General features: G+C 39.1%; 1 protein-coding gene and 1 pseudogene across 12 annotated transcripts in view; one reads left to right on the top strand and one right to left on the bottom strand.

The window, feature by feature from the left end:
• The window catches only part of LDAH (lipid droplet associated hydrolase), an 88,504-nt gene that overhangs the window by 62,273 nt on the left and 5,663 nt on the right, over nucleotides 1-20,568 (bottom strand). For all 11 annotated transcript variants that reach the window (XR_015136444.1, XM_086325693.1, XM_086325690.1 and 8 more), the window contains one exon: nucleotides 10,619-10,762. Coding sequence is in view for 10 of the 11 variants with exons in the window: in XM_086325693.1 (XP_086181819.1) it covers nucleotides 10,619-10,762 (144 nt within the window). In the remaining variant the exon portion in view is untranslated. The remainder of the gene's footprint in view (nucleotides 1-10,618; nucleotides 10,763-20,568) is intronic.
• On the top strand, nucleotides 7,219-10,120 carry LOC147362796 (L-lactate dehydrogenase B chain-like; annotated as a pseudogene). Its single transcript, XR_015136446.1, has one exon. The product of XR_015136446.1 is annotated as an L-lactate dehydrogenase B chain-like (transcript).

The following is a 20,568-nucleotide window of genomic DNA, read 5'->3' on the forward strand; positions in this document are numbered from 1 at the left end:
ATACTCTAAGGAAGGCTTCAACAGTATGTGAACCATGAACTTCCAGATGTTCAAGCTGGGTTTAGAAAAGGCAGAGGAACCAGAGATCAAATTGCCAACATCCGCTGGGTCATTGAAAAAGCAACAGAGTTCCAGAAAAGCATCTCTTTCTGCTTTATTGACTATGCCAAAGCCTTTGACTGTGTGGATCACAATTAACTGTGGAAAATTCTGAAAGAGATGGGAATACCAGACCACCTGACCTACCACCTGAGAAATCTGAAGGCAGGTTAGGAAGCAACAGTTTGAACTGGACATGGAACAACAGACTGGGTCCAAATAGGAAAAGGAGTATGTCAAGGCTGTATACTGTCACCCTGCTTATTTAATTAATAAGCAGAGTACATCATGAGAAACGCTGGACTGGATGAAGCACAAGCTGGAATCAAGATTGCCAGGAGAAATATCAACAACCTCAGATATGCAGATGATACCACCCTTATGGAGGAAAGTGAAGAACTAAAGAGCCTCTTGATGAAAGTGAATGAGGAGAGTGAAAAAGTTGGCTTAAAACTCAACATTCAGAAAACATGGCATCTGGTCCCATCACTTCATGGCAAATAGATGGGGAAACAATGGAAACAATGACAGACTATTTTGGGGGGCTCCAAAATCACTGCAGGTGGTGACTGCAGCCATGAAATTAAAAGATGCTTATTCCTTGGAAGAAAAGTGATGACCAACCTAGACAGCATATTGAAGAGCAGAGACAAAAAAAAAAAAAAGAAAGAAAAGCAGAGACATTACTTTGCCAACAAAGGTCTGTCTAGTCAAATCTATGGTTTTTCCAGTAGTCACGTATGGATGTGAGAGTTGGACTATAAAGAAAGCTGAGCACCGATGAATTGATGCTTTTGAACTGTGGTGTTGGAGAAGACTCTTGAAAGTCCCGTGGACTGCAAAGAGATCCAACCAGTCCATCTTAAAGGAAATCAGTCCTGAATATTCATTGGAAGGACTGATGCTGAAGCTGAAACTCCAATACTTTGGCCACCTGATGTGAAGAATGACTCATTGGAAACGACCCTGATGCTGGGAAAGATTGAAGGCGGGAGGAGAAGGGGACGACTGAGGATGAGATGGTTGGATGGCATCACCAACTCAATGGACATGAGTTTGAGTAAACTCTGGGAGTTGGTGATGGACAGAGAGGCCTGGCGTGCTGCAGTCCATGGGGTCACAAACAGCTGGATACGACTGAGCAAGTGAACTGAACTATATCCAATTTACTAATTCTTTATCAATATATGGCCCTGAATAGGATATTGACAACTCCCTTTTAGAACCTGAGCCTCTTTCTTAGACCCATCTCAATGAAATCCACTTCATAGCTCATTTACTGATTATAGAGTTTATTTCAAAAGGTATGTAAAATCTGTTCTTTGAGAAATTAAGTAATATCAATACTTCACCTTTACTTTTCATCTATTTGTTCAAACTGATTGATCCAGTTACTAAAATTCTGTCAATTTTGGATCAAAATTGACATTGTATATCTTCAGGTACACTGGTAACTATTATTTTCTTTCATTTCATGTGAACTAAATTGACTATTCTGACAGAAAACAGTGACTAATGGGCCCATGAAATACTGAAAACACAGATGTAAATACAATACATTCCCTTGTCTTCAAGGAGCTCATAGTCTAATAAGAGGAAACAGAAATAGATGAAAATACCATTACAAAATATTGAAGTAAGTATAGCTCAAGCATTTCCTTAAGAAAATAGAGTTTTATTGGATCACAATAGGAAAGTAACACCCTCTTGAATTTATAAAAAGTGAAAAGAAATGTTGCCATGTTTTCACAGTACATAAAAAGTACTATGCCTTTCTCCACGTAAACCAAGAGAGATACCTGGAAAATACATTTATTATATTCACACTACTATAACTAATTTTAACTACACATTTGAACACTATCACAATGGTCTAAATTTAACAATACATATTTTAACAACACACCCACATACATATTTATCTTGATACACACTGAATCTAAACGCATATGTTTTACTATATTGCCACACAAACAGTATTTACAAGTCACCAATGACCACAGAACTAACAAGCCCAAAGATTAGTGCTACATGAGCCTTCTGCTAGGACTGAGCCTGCAGACAGAAACTCTCTAAATCTTATACCAGAATTTTCTCAACCAGTGAAGTCTCCTATCCTGCGCCCATCATTACTCCAAATCTACACCTTAAGGATAACTTTAATTAAATTAAACAGTTTACACATGGAGATTAAGGGCTAAAAACAGCACTTCATATTTTAAAGAATACTTTAAGCAAGATGAATGTACAGCTTGCTCTTTAGGTCATGCTGTAAAAAACACACAAAACAATATCATGTGTTGCTTAGCATTATCTATACATAACTAAAAAGAGAAATGAAATTCACTCTAAATTCATGATAGTATAACACAAAGGCATAAAAGTGTGAGTATAATTTTGGACACCACGATGAGTTCTATGTCTGTTTGTGGTTATGGGAAAGGTAGAACGTATAAGGCTAGAAAGGAAGGTTGAGACTAGATCAAGTAGAACCCTGAACATCACCCAGGAGTCTGGACTCCACTGTATAAGCAGTGAGGAGAGACCCAGGGACCTCAAAGGGAAGGACAAAGGCACCATCTGTGTTACAGGACCTCAGCTACAATGCTGGGCTCCCTGCTCCTGTCTGCTGCTTTCTTCTGTCTTCCACGAGAATCTAACAATTTGCTTGATTCTCAACATTTCTTCTTGCTCTACCCTTTGGTTTTCTGCCTCTTTCTACCACTGACTCACTTGTTTATTTCTTGTGAGCCCTGAGACTTGACTGACTGTCCCTGCCTTGTAGTCGTTCCCTCTAACCTCCATGTTCCTCTGCCAATCAGTTCTGGCAAGAGAAGGCCTACTGGTTTTTCTGTTTCTTTCAGTTTTGGGTGCTAGAATGGGAGTGGTTTAATGATTCTCTGGATAAACATCGCCCAAATTCATCATTCGTTGAAAGACTGTGTAATTTTTTTAGTTCATGTTTTATCAGGTGAAACTAACCCATGATTTCTAGCTTTTATGTTACACGTTTTGAACAAATGACTTAAAATAGTTGATAATGAATCTGCCATCAAGTAAGTTGACTCCATACTAAATCAAAGCCAGAAAGAGTTTATACTCCTAATTCCTCAAATTTTCTTTTCACACTTTTTTCCCCCTTGAATCACCTCCTTCTGACATTGGTGAACATCTGTTCTCCCAATTATACTCAATTTATGACTGTGATAATGTGGCGCAACTAGAATATTATTTCCAACTGTTCATAATTTTAACATGTGCTAATATGAAGCAAAACATACTTTCAACATTTGATGTGTGGTTAGAGCTTATGTCTTTTCTCTCAGTAGTTATGTATTTTTCACACCATATTTTGCATGTCAGAAAACCTGTACTTTAGAACAATAATCTTGGATGATGAATAATATATCTGTCCAAATCAATCGACTGTAGCGTGCGTTTACAAATACAGCCTCCAGTACGTAAAACGGATGAAAGCACAACTGCTCTGGTTGAATGCGGGGCGGGGGGGTGGGGTGGGGGGCCACTGGTGAAGCTCAGACCCCCATCTGCCCTTTATAGAACTTTTGGGGTACTCACAACATGGGTGGAAATTCACTAAAAGGCGGCATTCTCATTTCTTCGTATACATCTGTAGCACCACACACAATAACCTAGTAGGCTGTTGAGAAATCCTTGAGGATGGATGAACTGCCCTTTCACCCTCCTCTAGAAACCAGTTTCCTTTGGCCCTGTGGTGGCCCTTTGGGCTAATGCCTCTAGATGGCACTGTTCTCATTAGTAGCAAAGGACCCAGGCTCTAATTACTGTCATTAACTCCAAGAGCACACAAGCAGCATAAGCTAAGGAAATTCAAACATAACAACAGATACTTTCTACTGGTTTTCCCCACCAAGACATCTTTACTGGTGAAGATCTATGGCAGGACTTCTGAAAATGTGGTACCAGGACAGATAGTACTTAGGAGTTTGTTAGAAATGTGGAAGATTCTCAGGTCCCACCCCACATACACTGAATCAACAGCTTAGGAGGTGGCACCCAGTAATCTGTGTTCCAATAAATCCTCCAAGTGATTCTGATAACTGCCAAAGATTGAGAGCCATCGATGGAAGGTTATTCTTTGAGTCTATTTTCAACTTTCAAAGTTGCTACTCATGTTCTGTTCAATGTCTTTGTCTTCAAGTATGACTTAAGGGCTTATTATGATGGCTGAGCTGGGACTCTTCTCAATAGGTAATTCAGTACAGAGTTTCTATTATGATGGTATTTCTCACTGAGGTCTGAATGTAGGAATATAACACACTAGCTAATCATCATTAAATTTCAACACCATGAAAGAAGTGTACTATGAGGTATTTTCACTACTTCCTATCTCCTCCTGTCCGTGGTTATCTCTTCTCGTTCTGGACTTAAGATAACAGGCCAGTTGGCAGCTTTTCGAGATTTAGTATGTAAAGCAAGCCTGTTTCCCAAGAATTCTTTTAACACCTCTGTGTTCCAACACAACACAAAGATAGTCAAAGCACATTTTAAGCAAACATAAATTTCCTGACAGGAAAAACTGTTGTAATAAACCCCCAACTTTCTTTGAGTACGTATGAAGAAATAACTTAGAACAATGAAATACGTATCTTTTAAACTATTTCAAGGTAAAGCAAGTGTATACCACACATTTGATTCACTTTCAGTCACATTTGAAGGTGATAGTTGTGGAAATAGATGTTTTTAATCAAGGCAATGAAATCTATATATTCAATTTCACTTCACAAAATCTCTCATTGCTAGGTAATCCATAGTTACTTGCCTTTCAAAGCATACCCTAGTATTTAAGCAAAGTGTAAAAGGCTCGCAAGTAAACCGCATTCACAGAAAAATATATACACACATACATGTAAAAAGAGAAAGACACTATGAAAAATAGCATTTTGAGGGATTTAGGCAAGCATCTGCCGAGTTGCATAATCTCATCAATACTCCATTTACCCAGTCCCCCTTACAAGTCACAGCGGAAAAGGATGGCAGACCAAGATACAATCTATGACCACGAAGGGCTATTCGCTGCACCAGCCACCTGGGATGAGCTACCACAGGACTAAAGCACTGGCCTCAGGATCAGCAGTGCTGGCATCCTGTCTGGATTCTACCATTCACTGACACAAGGTCATTTAGCCCTGTTAGGCCTTACTTTCCTTCCTTGAAAAATAAGGGTTTAAGATGGAATTTAATGATGATACTTTTGGCTTTAGGGGTTTCCCATGTGGTGCAATGGCAAAGAATCTGCCTGCCAATGCAGGAGACTCAAGAGATGTGGATTTGATCCCTGGGTCAGGAAGATTCTCCAGAGGTATAAACGACAACCCACTCCAGTATTCTTGCCTAGAAAATCCCACGAACAGAGGAGCCTGGAGGGTTACAGTCCATGGGGTCACAAAGAGTCGGCACACCTGAGCTACTGAGCATAAGCACCCACTTTCAGCTTTAAGATTCTATATTTCTTTTTCTTTCTTTAAACTCTTTTTTTTAAGAGTGGAAGTTTTCAAACGTGCACAAGTCCAGAGAATAGTATAATAGATCTCTATGTATCCATGGTCTAGCTTCAATAATTATTTTTTTTCTTTCCAGCTTTACTGAAGTATGACTGACAAAATTTGCATATAGTTAGGTTGTACAACATTACTGTTTTTAAAAGTGTACAAGGTAATGACTTAATATGCATATAGACTGTTTATGCATATAAACAGTCTCTTTTTATTCTTTTGTATGTGGATATCCAGTTTTCCCAATACCATTTATTGAAGATACCATCCTTTTCCTATTGTGTATTCCTGGTGCCCCTGTCAAAGATTAGTTGAGCCTTTATTCATGGTTTTTCCTGGGTTCTCTGTTCTTATAACACCGCCACACTGTTTTGATCACTAGCTTTGTAATATAGCTTGAAATCAGGGAGTGTGATACTTTAACTTTGAACCTGAACCTCAATCCTTTTCCTCCAGATTATTTTGCCTATTTGGTGTCTTTTGTGGCTCCATACAAATTTTAGGATTTTTTTCTGTTCCTATGAAAAAAAATGCAATTAGAATTTTTGGAGGAATTTATAGAAGGACTACACTTAATCTATAAATTTATCATTCTAAACAGAACATGATTAGGGAAATAAAAAATATAAAGTAGATGAAAATGGTAATGGAAGAAATCTGAGCAACTTTAGAGCTGCAACAGTCTGGATGTTCTTGCTTATCAAGGACCTGATCACTACTGAGTGTGGAAACTGTTTTTGAAGAGAGGAGGACATTAGCCAAGATAAGGGTAATCTTACTTGTAATGCTTTAAAAAGGGAGTCTGGGTGGTGAGATAATACTAATACTAAACAATGTAAAGTACATTAAGCACAGAGGTATTTTTCTGTAAGTGCTAGCAAAGAGACAGGCTCAAAGATACTCAAAGGCAAGTACTCAAAGATTTAGTGAGTAAATTGAATTAGGAAAAAGGAAATCTCAGATTGCACTCTCAAGAGTTGGCATCTGGCTTCCGTGGTGCCTCAGTGGTAAAGAATCCACCTGCCAATGCGTGAGATACAGTTCAATCCCTGATCCAAGAAGATCCCACATGACACAGAGCAACTAAGCTCGTGTGCCACAACTGTTGAGCCTGTGCTCTAGAGCCAGGGAGCTACAACTACTGAGCCCTTGTATCCTAGAGCCTGTGGTCTGCAATAAGAGAACCTGCCACAATAAGAAGCCCGTGCACCACAACTATAGAAAAGCCTGAGCAGCAATGAAGAAGCCCCAGCACAGCCAAAATAAGTAAAATTGTTTTTAAACAGAGTTGGAATCATAGTAGAGGAAGCTCAGAGGCAGCCAAGGCTGCCTCCTCCTCCTTCCTTGCCGATCCTGCACCCTAGGAAATGCAGGCTTCTGACTTTCTTCTGCAATCCTGACAGCCATCTGAAGAACTTTCTTTCCCTAAAGAAAAACTGATTGCCACCAGTTGCAGAAGAAGAGGCAACGGTCCCAAACAATAAATCACTGTAGTGAGTGTTGGACAAGTCGGTATTGCATGTGGCATCAGCACTCTGGGCAAGTCTTTAATAAGCTTGCTCTCGTGGGTGTTTTGGAAAATAAACTCAAAGGAGAAATGCTGCACTTGCAGCACGGAAGCTTATTCCTTCAGACACCAAAAACTGTGGCAGACAAAGATTACTCTGTCACTGCCAATTTCAAGATTGTGGCAGTAACTGCAGGAGTTCGCCAGCAAGAGGGAGAGAGTCATCTGAATCTGCTGCAAAGGAACATTAATGTCTTTAAGTTCATCATTCCTCAGATCATCAAGTACAGTCCTGACTGGTGGTTCCAACCCAGTGGATATTCTCATATATGTTACCTGGAAACTAAGTGGATTACCCAAGCACTGTGTGTTTGGCAGTCGATGTAATCTGGATTTTGCTAGACTTCACTATTTTATGGCTGAAAAAACGCATTCATCCCAAGCCACCACGGATGGATTCTAGGAGAACATGATGACTCAAGTGTGGTTGTGTGGAGTGAAGTGAATGTGGCAGGCATTTCTCTCCAGGAACTGAATCCAGAAATGGGAACAGATAATCACAGCGAAAATTGGAAGGAAGTGCATAAGATGGTGGTTGAAAATGCCTATAAGTCATCAAGCTCAAAGGCGACACCATCTGGGCTATTCGATTAAGTGTGGCTGATCTTATTGAATCCATGATGAAAAGTCTATCCAGGAGTCATCCAGTGTCAACAACTGTGAAGGGATGTATGGCTTTGAGAATGAAGTGTTCCTGAGTCTTCCATGTATCCTGAACGCTCGGGAGTTAACCAGTGTTATCAACCAGAAGCTGAAGGATGAAGAGGTTGCCTGACTCAGGAAAAGTGCAGATACCCTCTCGGGCATCCAGAAGGATCTAAAGGACCTGTGGCTTCTGGCTGCTAGGCTATAGAAACTTAATTACAGTGTGATTAACCATGTGCCTTTAGTTTTCACCCATGTACATGAAGCACAGTTTGCTTTTTTCTTCCTAAGTATGGGAATCTGGACTCCCAGAATCAAAGCCCATGCTTGCAAGATGGGTTCTTGAACAAATAAAATAAACTAGTGTAGTGGTGGGGCGGGGGTGTGGGGGGGGAGCAGGATGGGGAAGAGCTTGACGCTAAAGTCAATTTAAAATTAACACAGTATTCTGGAAGACTAACATTTCAGGAAGCTGATCTATACTACAAAATGTAGGAATTCAGAGGAGAGGTCAAGAGCCAGGGAGTTGTGATGTTCACAGTGAGATGACCCATGAATAGTTTGATCTATGAATAAAGAAAAGAGAACCAAATCCCATACTAACTACAGAACCAGAGTATCTACTCTGTATGCACAAGAGTAATTTTGTTTCTCAAATTCTGCAATAACTACCTTGTGTCTTGACCATATGTATCAGTTAAAAGCCAAAAATAGGACATGGATAAAAATAGAAATGACCTCTTAACTGTCACCCACTTCTGCAAATAAAAACAATTTAGCATGCCTGCAAATGTTCATGAATGTGGAAAGAATTTCCACTTATAAGAGAAACTTATCCTTTGCTACTCAACAGGAGTGAGACTTCAAAGGGCCTGTTTCTAACACCTATAAGGTAATACTTCTGAGGATGGACTGAAGGGCAGCTACTAAAACTTGAACAAATATTTAGTAAAAATGTTTTAAGAGATAATTTCTATGTCCTGCTATTGCTCTGGTATAATGTTATATACATACCCTGACCAATACTTGTGATTGAATTAATACGTGGATACATAACATTCCCATTCATGACTGTGTAGACTGAATATTTGTGTCCCTTAAAATTTTTGTGCTGAACAACTGCATGCCCACAGTGTGATGGTATTTGGAAATGGGGACTTTGGGAGGTAACTAGGGTTAGAGGAGGTTACAAGGGTGGGGCCCTCATAAAGGGATTGGTGCCTTATTAGAAGAGATACCAGAGAGCTTGTTGGCTGGCTCTCACTCTTGCTTTCTCATGCTTCCTCTCACTCTCTCTCCCTCCCTCCCTGCCCCTCTGTCATGTGAGGACAAAAAGAGAAGGTGGTCACCTGAAAGCCAGGGAGAGGGCTCTCATTAGACCACAGTTATGCTGAAATTCTAATTTTGGACTTACAGTCTCCAGACTATGAGAAAATAAACTCCTGCTATTTAAGCTACCTAAGTTTATGGGTTTTGTTATGGGAGTTGAACTAATACAATGAAAAAAGTATAATGCAAATATTAAAATAATTAAAAAACTCTAGTATTTGTTTTATTAAGAGATTTTATTTTTTGAATGGTTTAGAGTTGTAGAAAATGTAAGCAGATTAGCCCAGAGAGTTCCCATATTACCTATCCCTTCATCCTCCCCTACCACACATGGTTTCCTCTGTCATTAGATGCTTGATAAGTACAAGAAGATGCTCACACCATAGAATAAGCATACCAGAAACAGGGGCAAACTAGGCAATGAAGCCAGAGCCACCTCTCTCCCAGTTCAGATTAACAAAGCGGTGCCCTTAGGAATAGGCTTCCCAGGTAGCTCAGTGGTAAAGAATCTGCCTGCCAATGCAGGAGATGTGGGTTCAATCCCTGGGTGGGGAAGATCTCCTGGAGGAGGAAATGGTTATCAACTCCAGTATTCCTGCCTGAAAATTTCCATGGCCAGAGAGGCCTGGCTTGCTCTATATAGTCCCTGGGTTCGCAACGATGGAGTGCACACACACCCTTAGGGAATGCCCACAGAGAAACTGTTTATCTTGTTTCTAGTCATTTTTTTTTTTTTTTTTTTTAGAGAGTGAACGTGCTAGAATACTCATGAATTAAAAGCAGGTAATTTGTAGCTCTCTGATCTACTTCCTCCATTTAAGGCTTCCAGCAATCTACCACACAGTTCTACCCTCAGCTTTCAAGGCTCCTCCGAATCTGGCCCTGCTCAGCCCTCAAGTACCTACTGAATCTCTCTTCCTGCCCCCATGTTAATCCTTCTGCCTGTTACACCTCTGCACACACCTCCACCCCTCAAATTCAAATTCTACTCAACTCTTTTACTCTCTCCTTTGTTTACTCTTTAAGTATCCACATGATCACAGGCCAGGGGATATCACTTAGTCACTCTACAAATGTGGGAATGAGAGCTTCTCTAGAGTAAGAACCATGGCTAAGGACCATGTCTTGTAACACTTCCCCATTCCTCTTAATACAATCCTGCAACTACAGTACATGACTGATAAATATATAGTTGATTACTAGTTGGTAAACAGAGATGGTAAGTCCTAGACAAACTGTTTAATTTGCCCAAACTTTAAAAAAATTACCTGCAGAATAACTAAAATGACCCCTCAAATCCTAAAATTACCAGAATGTGGCATCATGGGTGTAATGCCACAAGCAGAGGTTTCCACTGGTGTAACTCTTAACCTCAGCAGGCTTTCTAGAAATATGAACACCCGTTCACCGTAAAAGAAAGCAAATGTTAACGAAGACATACCTTCTGAGCTTTTAAGAATCTTCTTGCCTCTGGGGGCTAAGGCATGCCCAGCATGACTGATAATCCAAACTGGAAAGCGTCTTTTTGTTGCAGAATACAAAGCCTTTGCAAATGGCACATACATGGCAGAAAAACCTGGGTTACCTATGAAAAGAAACACAGACTTTTAGATTAACCAAAACAATAAACTTACACAAGAGAAAATACAGACTGAAAAAGAAAGGCATCTCCTTATACTTTCCCATACAAATTTAGTAACAATTACCTATACAACTCAATTTTCATATCCTTTGAGAAGGGGACGACAGAGGATGAGATGGCTGGATGGCATCACTGACTCGATGGATGTGAGTCTGAGTGAACTCCGGGAGTTGGTGATGGACAGGGAGGCCTGGCGTGCTGCGATTCGTGGGGTCGCAAAGAGTTGGACACGACTGAGCGACTGATCTGATCTGATCTGATACCTTAAGTCTGGGAATTATCATTTAGAAAATTTCTCCTACTGCTCTGTTCTCCAGTGGCTTCAAATAAACTCATCCTCCATGTTCCTCTACTTAATAAGTGGAACCACCAATCATAAACCAAGTTCTAACAGCACAGGTCTTTCTTGGTTCCTCCCTGCTCTTTACATCCAATTCACCAAGAGGTCCTGTTGACTTTGCTTCCAAAATACACCTCAATTTTGTCCAATTCTGTTAGTGTTACCACTTCCCACTGTGTTTCTCACAACAGCCTCCTAAAGGCTCTTCTATCTACTCGTGTCCCCCTGGAATCTATGCTTCAGGGTACTTGGATAGATTTCTCTAAACCTCAAATAGAATCAGAGCAGCACCCCACTTAAACATCTGAGTGTCTTTGCATCGCCTAAAATCATTAATACTGCCTGTAAGCCCCTTCAACATTTGCCTGTGAGCAGTTACCAAGCTGCATAAAAACCAATCAGTGTCAGAATCATTCACAACGAGAATGTTAAAGAGTCTACTGAGTGTTTTCTGGTCTTTTATCACAAGTACTTATATTGTAAAGAGATGTATGATTTGATCTCTGGAGGGAAAGACCACCAACTAATATACATAGATTTTTCTTGTGTATGTACAGAACGTATTTTTGACATGGGTTTGCTATAAAGAAACAGAATAAGTAATTAAAAAAAAAAAAACAGTCAATCTGATACATCTTTAGGGGCAAAAGAGTGAAATGGGGTTTTCATCTAACAATCATCATCTGTACAATGCCTTTGTAAATACTAGACCATTTCCATCAATATCTGTCCACTCAATGTATCTATTTCTTCATGCTACTAGGTTTTCTCCTCTTTGCAATTACATGACAGGGTTTTGCTGCACTGATGTAACCTCTGTCATCCTTGTCAAATTTTACTGATTTCTTCTTCATTATATGTTTTAGTTTCCTACATAAGCAGTGTAGCAAAGTGGTTAAGGGTATAGACTCTGGAGCCAGATTAACTGCGATGATATCCTGGCTTTGCCACTGGCCAACTGTGTGACCTTTGGCAAGTTATTTAACCTCTCTGGGCCTTGGTGTCCTTGCCCATAAAGTGAGGATAAGAAGCATACTACCTCATGTGAGAACTAAATGAACTAAAATGTGTAAAGTCCTTAAACACTGCTCAATACATTGTTTGCTGTATGTTAGGTATTCAAATTCATCATCAGTGTCCAGCCATGATAGTAACATATGATGGCCTTATCATGGCTACTGTTGCATTCTAACCTAGTGACTCAAGTTCCAAATTCCTTTTTGTGATGGTGCTAGTGTCATCTTTGTGTTCTTACTGTATGCTGTGCAGCAAGAGGAGAAAGAAGGGAAGAGGGGCGTATCTGAACAGAGTTACTGCAACATCAATGTTGGATGTGATGACACTGTTTCATGTTTTATTCTTGTTTTATGTTTAAATCTTCAGTAAGGTTGGAATATTTTTGAATGTAAAGTACAAAGTAGCAATCTGACTTCCTTCCAAGTGAATGGCAGTGTCCCAAGACCATTTATTACATAACTCATTCCTTCTACATAGACTTGAAATGTCTTCTGATCCAATATTGAATTCTTACATTCATTCATTCAATGTAATGCTCAGCTGCGTCTGACTCTTGCAACCCCATAGACTGTAGCACGCCAGGCTTCCCTGTACATCACCAACTCCTGGAGCTTGCTCAAACTTATGTCCATAGAGTCGGTGATGCCATCCAACCATCTCATCCTCTGTAATCCCCTTCTCCTCCTGCCTTCAATTTTTCCCAGCATCAGGGTCTTTTCCAATGAGTCAGTTCTTCGCATCAGGTGGCCAAAGTATTGGAGTTTCAGCTTCAGCATCAGTCCTTCCAATGAATATTCAGGACTGATTTCCTTTAGGATGGACTGGTTGAACCTCCTTGCAGCCCAAGGGACTCTCAAGAGTCTTCTCCAACACCACAGTTCAAAAGCATCAATTCTTCGGTGCTCAGCTTTCTTTATGGTCCAACTCAACATCCACACATGACTATTGGAAAAACCATAGCTTTGACTAGAAAGACCTTTGTCAGCAAAGTGATATTTCTGCATTTTAATATTACATTCATTAGCTAATTCTAATTTCAAATAATTTCACTTGTTTTTTCACTTTCTTCTCTGCCAGCACCATATTGTCTTGATTACCACATTGGGTTTTTTTTTTTTTTTTTTAATGTTTCAGTAACTGGTAGGTCCTTAGAATTGTATTCACCAGTTTAAATTGTTAAAACTTTTCTGGGAATTCTGATTGAATTTTATCTCATTTATATACAAACAGAAATATTTTATATTTTCTACATTACTGAGTATAACCTTCGAGAAGTGTCACGTATAATATTCAAATATTTTATGTCTTTCAGAAAGCAAAGTTTTGGACTTCCCTGACAGTCCAGTGATTAAGACTTAACCGTTTAATACAGAAGGTGCAAGTTCAACCCCTGGTCAGAGAGCTAAGATCCCACATGCCTTGCAGCCAAAAAAACCAAAATATAAAACAGAAGTAGTATTGTAACAAATTCAATAAACACTTTGAAAATGGTCCACATCAAAAAAGTCTTAAAAAAACAAACAAAGCAAAGCTTTATAGGTTTCTTCACAGGGCAAGACAATAATAATAACCAACATTTTAAAGTGCTATAACTATTTACATGGCAGGCAGTATTTAAGCGTTTTACATACATAACTCATTTAGTACTATTATTATCTCAAGGTTATGGGATGTAGGCAACTGAAGTCAAGAGGTTAAATAGCTTGCCCAAGGTGTTACTGGTGCTATCACACAGATGATAAATGCTCAGATAAATAAATATCTGAAAATTGAAAGAACATAGAGAAGAAAATAATACTGATATTTAAAAAGAACATAAAATTACCTAGTCTAGGACCTTCTGCATACCTTGTTTTAGTTAATCTCACAACAGCTCTATAAAGCAGCTGACATTATCATTAAGGGTAATGAATGGACAGTCATTATTATTTTTATTACTACTACTATTATCACTACAATTATTATTACTTTTTAAATTTTCTGAGAATGTTAAACAGGTTTAACTTTAAGGAAAATCCAAAAATACAACTACATGATTTAGACACAATAGTCGCAATGACGGGATAGATAATACCAGAATGAATAAGTACTAATAACTGAACTACTAGAAAACAATTTTTTCTCCCTATCTCCAGGTTTAAGTCTGAGTTCTTTCCTTTAATGACTGTAAGATCTTAAGCAAATCCCCTTAATCTTTCTAATTTACTATTTTATCTCCAGCAAGTAAGTGATAATGCCAACCACTCCATGTCTATTCATTCTATTCAGTACATAGCTTCTTTTTTGTATATTCTTTTATAGTTATTTTTTGTAATTTATATTCTAGTAGGCAAATATATTCATATAACTAAACAGGAAAATAGCTCGAGTATGATAACTTCTATGAGGGAATAAATAGGATCATACGACAGAGGAGATTAGGATGGCCTGAGAAAAATGTCTGAGGAGGTGGCATTTAGCTAAAACTTAAAACATGAGAAGAAATTCACCATGTAAAGATTTGATGAAAAGAATACTAGAATGTAGGAATAGGTGCAAAGGCCCTCAAGCAATAAAGAACTTGGCTCCTAAAGAGTACACAATGGCCAGTAACAAAGATCCAACTTAGAGATGGAGGTAGAAAATATAATGCAAAATGTTTAAATGTCATTGCATACTTCACCACTTAAATGTTATGGCTTATGTTACACTTTATGAACCATGAACTAAACTTCCTGGTTAGGAAACCACAGAGAAAATTAAAAGGGTCTTGTTTATACAACTAAAATCAGATGTGTGCGTGTGTGTATCCATCTCCAGGTGTAAGAATGCTCAAAAACATTCCAATACAGAAATGAAAGTCATAAATTTTATCAAAGGATATCAAAATGTGTTATAAACACCGGCTTGAACATACACAGTGAAATGCCTGAGCAACGTATAAGAGAGGCTGTGGTGATTATCTCTAGACTCCAATTGCCAAAAAACCCTTAACACTGCAGTTGTAGACTTACGCCTTCTATTAATAGTTAACCTTGTAGGGGACAAAAACCACCATATATCAAGTTAATGTGGTATAGCATCTAGAGAACGTTGTCATGTGGACAGAACTTTGGGCTTTGAGTTTTCCATAAAGTCTTGTCTTCTCCAACTCCAATCTGTGTACTCACAACACAGAACATGCCACATGATTCCACTATCCCCATATGACCACTTGAGAACTATAATGATTCAATATATTCTATGTGAACACCCACACTGTCTCCTTTTGCTTATTTCACTACTTAAAGTCCAAGTATGTTAGTAGCAGAAATTCTACAACAAAAGTTCATTGGAAAAGATTAAACTAAATTAAAAGCTCCTCAGTCTGTGGATTCCAATAAAAAATTCCTCATTATCATCATTACTAACTTAAAAGTCATGGACAAATTTTGCTATGTGTGTAAGCAAAGTGATTTAAAATAAAAGGTTTATGTTAGTCTATCTGAGATGGACTAAACATGAGGTCTACAGAGGCTTAATAATCTTTGAAAAACTGTCATCCTAATTCCCCCCACAGTACAAATAGACAGCCCCCAGATAAAAGACAATTCTGAACTCCACAAATTAAAGAGCAGCACCAGTCTACAGCCTGCACAAAGTCCAAGGAAAAGGGCCAAGGGTGGCAAGGAGAATAGAAGGGTAAATATAAAAGAACACCAGGAAATGAAACGATATGAAAATGATCAAAGACTAGAAAACGGTGAGACAATTAAGAAACAAATGTTTTAAGCTTCCCTTTTTCCAGTGTCTTCAATGAATGCTCCTTCTATCTTTTCACCATATCTTAAACCTGGCTCTCTCTAAACGGCCTCTCTTCCTTTCAGTTCAGTTCGTGTCTGACTCTTTGCAACCCCCACAGACTGCAGCATGCCAGGCCTCTCTGTCCATCACCAACTCTCGGAGTTTACTCAAACCCATGTCCATTGAGTCAGTGATGCCATCCAAACCATCTCATCTTCTGTTGTACCCTTCTCCTCCTGCCCTCAATCTTTCCCAGCATCAGGGTCTTTTCCTTTTTTTTCGGGGGGGGGGTCTTTTCCAATGAGTCAGTTCTTTGCATCAGGTGGCCAAAGTATTGGAGTTTCAGCTTCAGCATCAGTCCTTCCAATGAATATTCAGGACTGATTTCATTTAAGATGGACTGCTTGGATCTCCTTGCAGTCCAAGGGACTCTCAAGAGTCTTCTCCAACACCACAGTTCAAAGGCATCAATTCTTTAGTGCTCAGCTTTCTTTATACTCTAACTCTCACATTCGTACATGACCACTGGAAAAACCATAGCCTTGACTAGATGGACCTTTGTTGGCCATGTCTCTGCTTTTTAATATGCTGTCTAGGTTGGTCATAACTTTTCTTCCAAGGAATAAGTGTCTTCTACTTTCATGGCTGCAATCACCATCTGCAGTGATTTTGGAGCCCAGAAAAATAAAGTCTGTCACTGTTTCCACTGTTTCCGCATCTATTTCCCATGAAGTGATGGGACTAGATGCTATGATCTTCGTTTTCTGAATGTTGAGCTTAAGCCAACTTTTTCACTCTCCTCTTTCACTTTCATCAAGAGGCTCTTTAGTTCTTCACTTTCTGCCATAAGGGTGGTATTATCTGCCTATCTGAAGTTGTTGATATTTCTCCCAGCAATCTTGATTTCAGCTTGTGCTTCCTCCAGCCCAGCATTTATCATGATGTACTCTGCATAGAAGTTAAATAAGCAGGGTGACAATATACAGCCTTGACATACCCCTTTCCCTATTTGGAACCAGTCTCTTGTTGCATGTCCAGTTCTAACTGTTGCTTCCTGACCTGCATATAGGTTTCTCAAGAGGCAGGTCAGGTGGTCTGGTATGCCCATCTCTTTCAGAATTTTCCACAGTTTGTTGTTATCCACACAGTCAAAGGCTTTGGCATAGTCAATAAAGCAGAAAGAGATGTTTTTCTGGAACTCTCTTGCTTTTTTGATGATCCGGCGGATGTTGGCAATTTGATCTGTGGTTCCTCTGCCTTTTCTAAAACCAGCTTGAACATCTGAAAGTTCACGGTTCATGTACTGTTGAAGACTAGCTTGGAGAATTTTGAGCATTACTTTATTAGCATGTGAAATGAGTGTAATTGTGTGGTAGTTTGAACATTCTTTAGTATTGCCTTTGAGATTGGAATAAAAAAAAAAACAAAAACTGACCTTTCCCAGTCCTGTGGCCACTGCTGAGTCTTCCAAATTTGCTGGCATGTTGAGTGCAGCACTTTCACAGCATCATCTTTTAGGATTTGAAATAGCTCAACTGGAATTCCATCACCTCCACTAGCTTTGTTTGTAGTGATGCCTCCTAAGGTCCACTTGACTTCTCATTCCAGTATGTCTGGCTCTAGGTGAGTGATCACACCATTGTGGTTATCTGGGTCATGAAGATCTTTTTTGTATAGTTCTTCTGTGTATTCTTGCCATCTCTTCTTAATATCTTCTGCTTCTGTTAAGTCCATACCATTTCTGTCCTTTACTGTGCCCATCTTTGCATGAAATGTTCCCTCGGTATCTCTAATTTTCTTGAGGAGATCTCTAGTCTTTCCCATTCTATTGTTTTCCTCTATTTCTTTGCACTGATCACTGAAGAAGACTTTCTTATCTTCCTTGCTAGTCTTTGGAACTCTGCATTCAGATGGGTATATCTTTCCTTTTCTCCTTTGCCTTTAGCTTCTCTTCTTATCTCAGTTATTTGTAAGGTCTCCTCAGACAACCATTTTGCCTTTTTGCATTTCTTTTTTCTTGGGGATGGTCTTGATCCCTGCCTCCTGTACAATGTCATGAACTTCTGTCCATAGTTTTTCAGGCATTCTGTCTATTGGATTTAATCCCTTGAATCTATTTGTCACTTCCACTGTATAATTGTAAGGGATTTGATTTAGGTCATACCTGAATGGTCTAATGGTTTTCCCTACTTTCTTCAATTTAAGTCTGAATCTGGCAATAAGGAATTCATGATCTGAGCCATAGTCACCTCCTGGTCTTGTTTTTGCTGACTGTATAGAGCTTCTCCATCTCTGGCTGCAAAGAATATAAGCAATCTGATTTCGGTACTGACCATCTGGTGATGTCCACGTGTAGTAGAGACCTCACTATTCTCTAACACTTCCTACACCTCAATAACAGCAAAGGCTTTTGCAACACAGTATTCCTGACACCTCATACCAGTGAGTGAGTGAATGAACATCTCTGAGTGGTTAAGTATAGAGTAAGCTGTTTCTCCATTACTAGTTTATGCTACTGGAACAACCTCTCTTCCTCTAAGGTTGAAGCCATCTACTTCCATCCATCAACTTTTTAGTCACTCTAACACATTCCTTGAAAACCCTGACCCTTAAAAGAGATGTCAGTTTCACCTGTCATTCCAAAGACTTAAGTGATTTCAAAATCTGGGTGGACTAACTGAGCCAACACCTTTGTCCCATAATTCATTATCTTGATCATATTCAAAGAACTTCACCTATATCCGACGTAAGCAACCAATTCAAGTAGCCTCAGCCTAGACCGGTGGTGTGCATAAACTAAAAGTTGATGCTCTGTGACAACTAGAGAGGTGGGGTGGGGAGGGAGGTCAGAGGGAGGTTTAAGAGGGAGAAGACATATGTATACCTATGGCTGATTCACGCTGATATATGACAGAAACCATTGCAATATTGAAAGCAATTATCCTCCAACTAAAAATTAAATTTAAAAAATCCACTAGAGGACTTCTTAAGAATTGTACCACTCCCAGAGTTTCTGGTTCATTAGGTTTAGGACAGGGCCCCCAAATTTGCATTTGTAACAAGTTATTAGATGATACTGTTGGTTCTGACAACTTTAAAAATCACAGGTTTGTGTCTCTTCATTACCCAGAAATGGTTTACATTCAAAGCATCCCAACTCTGATAGCCATTTTCCAGGTTGACCTTCGGCCCTTTTAGACTTCACTCCCAATATACCTGTATTTGATCACAGCCCTACTCAAAATCTACCTACTTGCTTTTGGTCAATAATTCCTTTCATCCCGCATATTTGTGTCAGTCCAGCATATTTGCTATTTTTAATGCTGACCAATTTCCTCAAGGCCACAATCACCCTCTGCCATCCTTACTCCCCACAGATCACCTCAACTCTTAACAGAGAAAACAGAGGTCAAAAGGCAGGAACTACTTCATTTCCTCTGAACACACGTTCACACTTCTTCATTTCAGTAACCAACTTCACCTCCTTCATTCTAGCCTCAGAAAGATATCCCTTCTAAAGTCCAAGACAATATTTTTGATTATTTTTTCAATCCTACACTCTACCATGGTCTCAAATCTCTGCTTCATCAAAAGAACACTTCTTATGCCTATAATTTCAAACTCTCCCTCACTACAGGCCGAGTAAATGTATTTTTGATTTTAATAGAAAGCTGACATACTGCTTTTCAAAAATACTGTTACATTGTAGCAGAACACTGGAAGTTTATTTTCAGAAAAGGTTAAACCAAAGAGAGGTTCTGGATCAGAAATCATAGCCCAGCTGAGAACAAAAGCACTATACTGAGAAGAAACACTGAAATTTCAACCTCTTTTCCCTTGTTCAGCTCTAACACCAGCAGCCAGGCATCCATGCCTCAAATGGGATGCTAGGAAGAGTCCTTCCTGGGAAAAGTGAACAATTCAAAAAACAGGTACAGATACTGAAAGCTAGAAATCCTCCAGTGAATGCTAGGTCCCTATCAAATTACCTTAAGGTGAGGACAACGTAGGGTGACCAACCATTCTATTTTGCCCATCCTGTTGTCATGGTTTTAGTACTGAAAGTTGTGTGTCCTAGAAAACCCTTCAGACTAGGATGGTTGGCCATCTGTGGACAAGCTCCACCTCTGCATACAAACTTCCAATCAACTGCTTATGTCTTCCTCTTAAAAATGAAAGGGTAGTCAAGGATTATCAAACATTTGAGAAAAAACAAACACTAGTGGAAACAGAAAACAGAACGCAGCAACAACTAATAATGCAAGAAGCCAAAAAAAAAGGTTATGCACTGACAAAACATGAAACAGAAGAGTATGAAAAAAAGAAAGAACACAGAGCTTTGAGAATTGAAGTACAATTCCTGGTTTAAAAAATTTGGATTTTGGTCCACCGAAATCCAAATACAATGCATGGAAAACACCCACAGCTTGGGGCTTGGTTATAAAATTTCAGAATCTTAGAACAAAGAAAAGATCTAAAGTATTTTTTCCCAGCAGAGGGGGAGAACTTCACACATAAAAGATTAAAAAAATCAGAAAAATACCAAGACTTCTTAAAAACAGTTAAAACCATGGAAGACACTGAAAATTTACTCCAAGTTCTAAGGAAACTACCATCTCTAACCTAGAAC

Source organism: Bos grunniens, chromosome 11 (assembly GCF_055505025.1).
Source record: "Bos grunniens cultivar Pamir isolate PY7600 chromosome 11, Bosgru_T2T1.0, whole genome shotgun sequence".
Taxonomy (NCBI): Eukaryota; Metazoa; Chordata; class Mammalia; order Artiodactyla; family Bovidae; genus Bos; species Bos grunniens.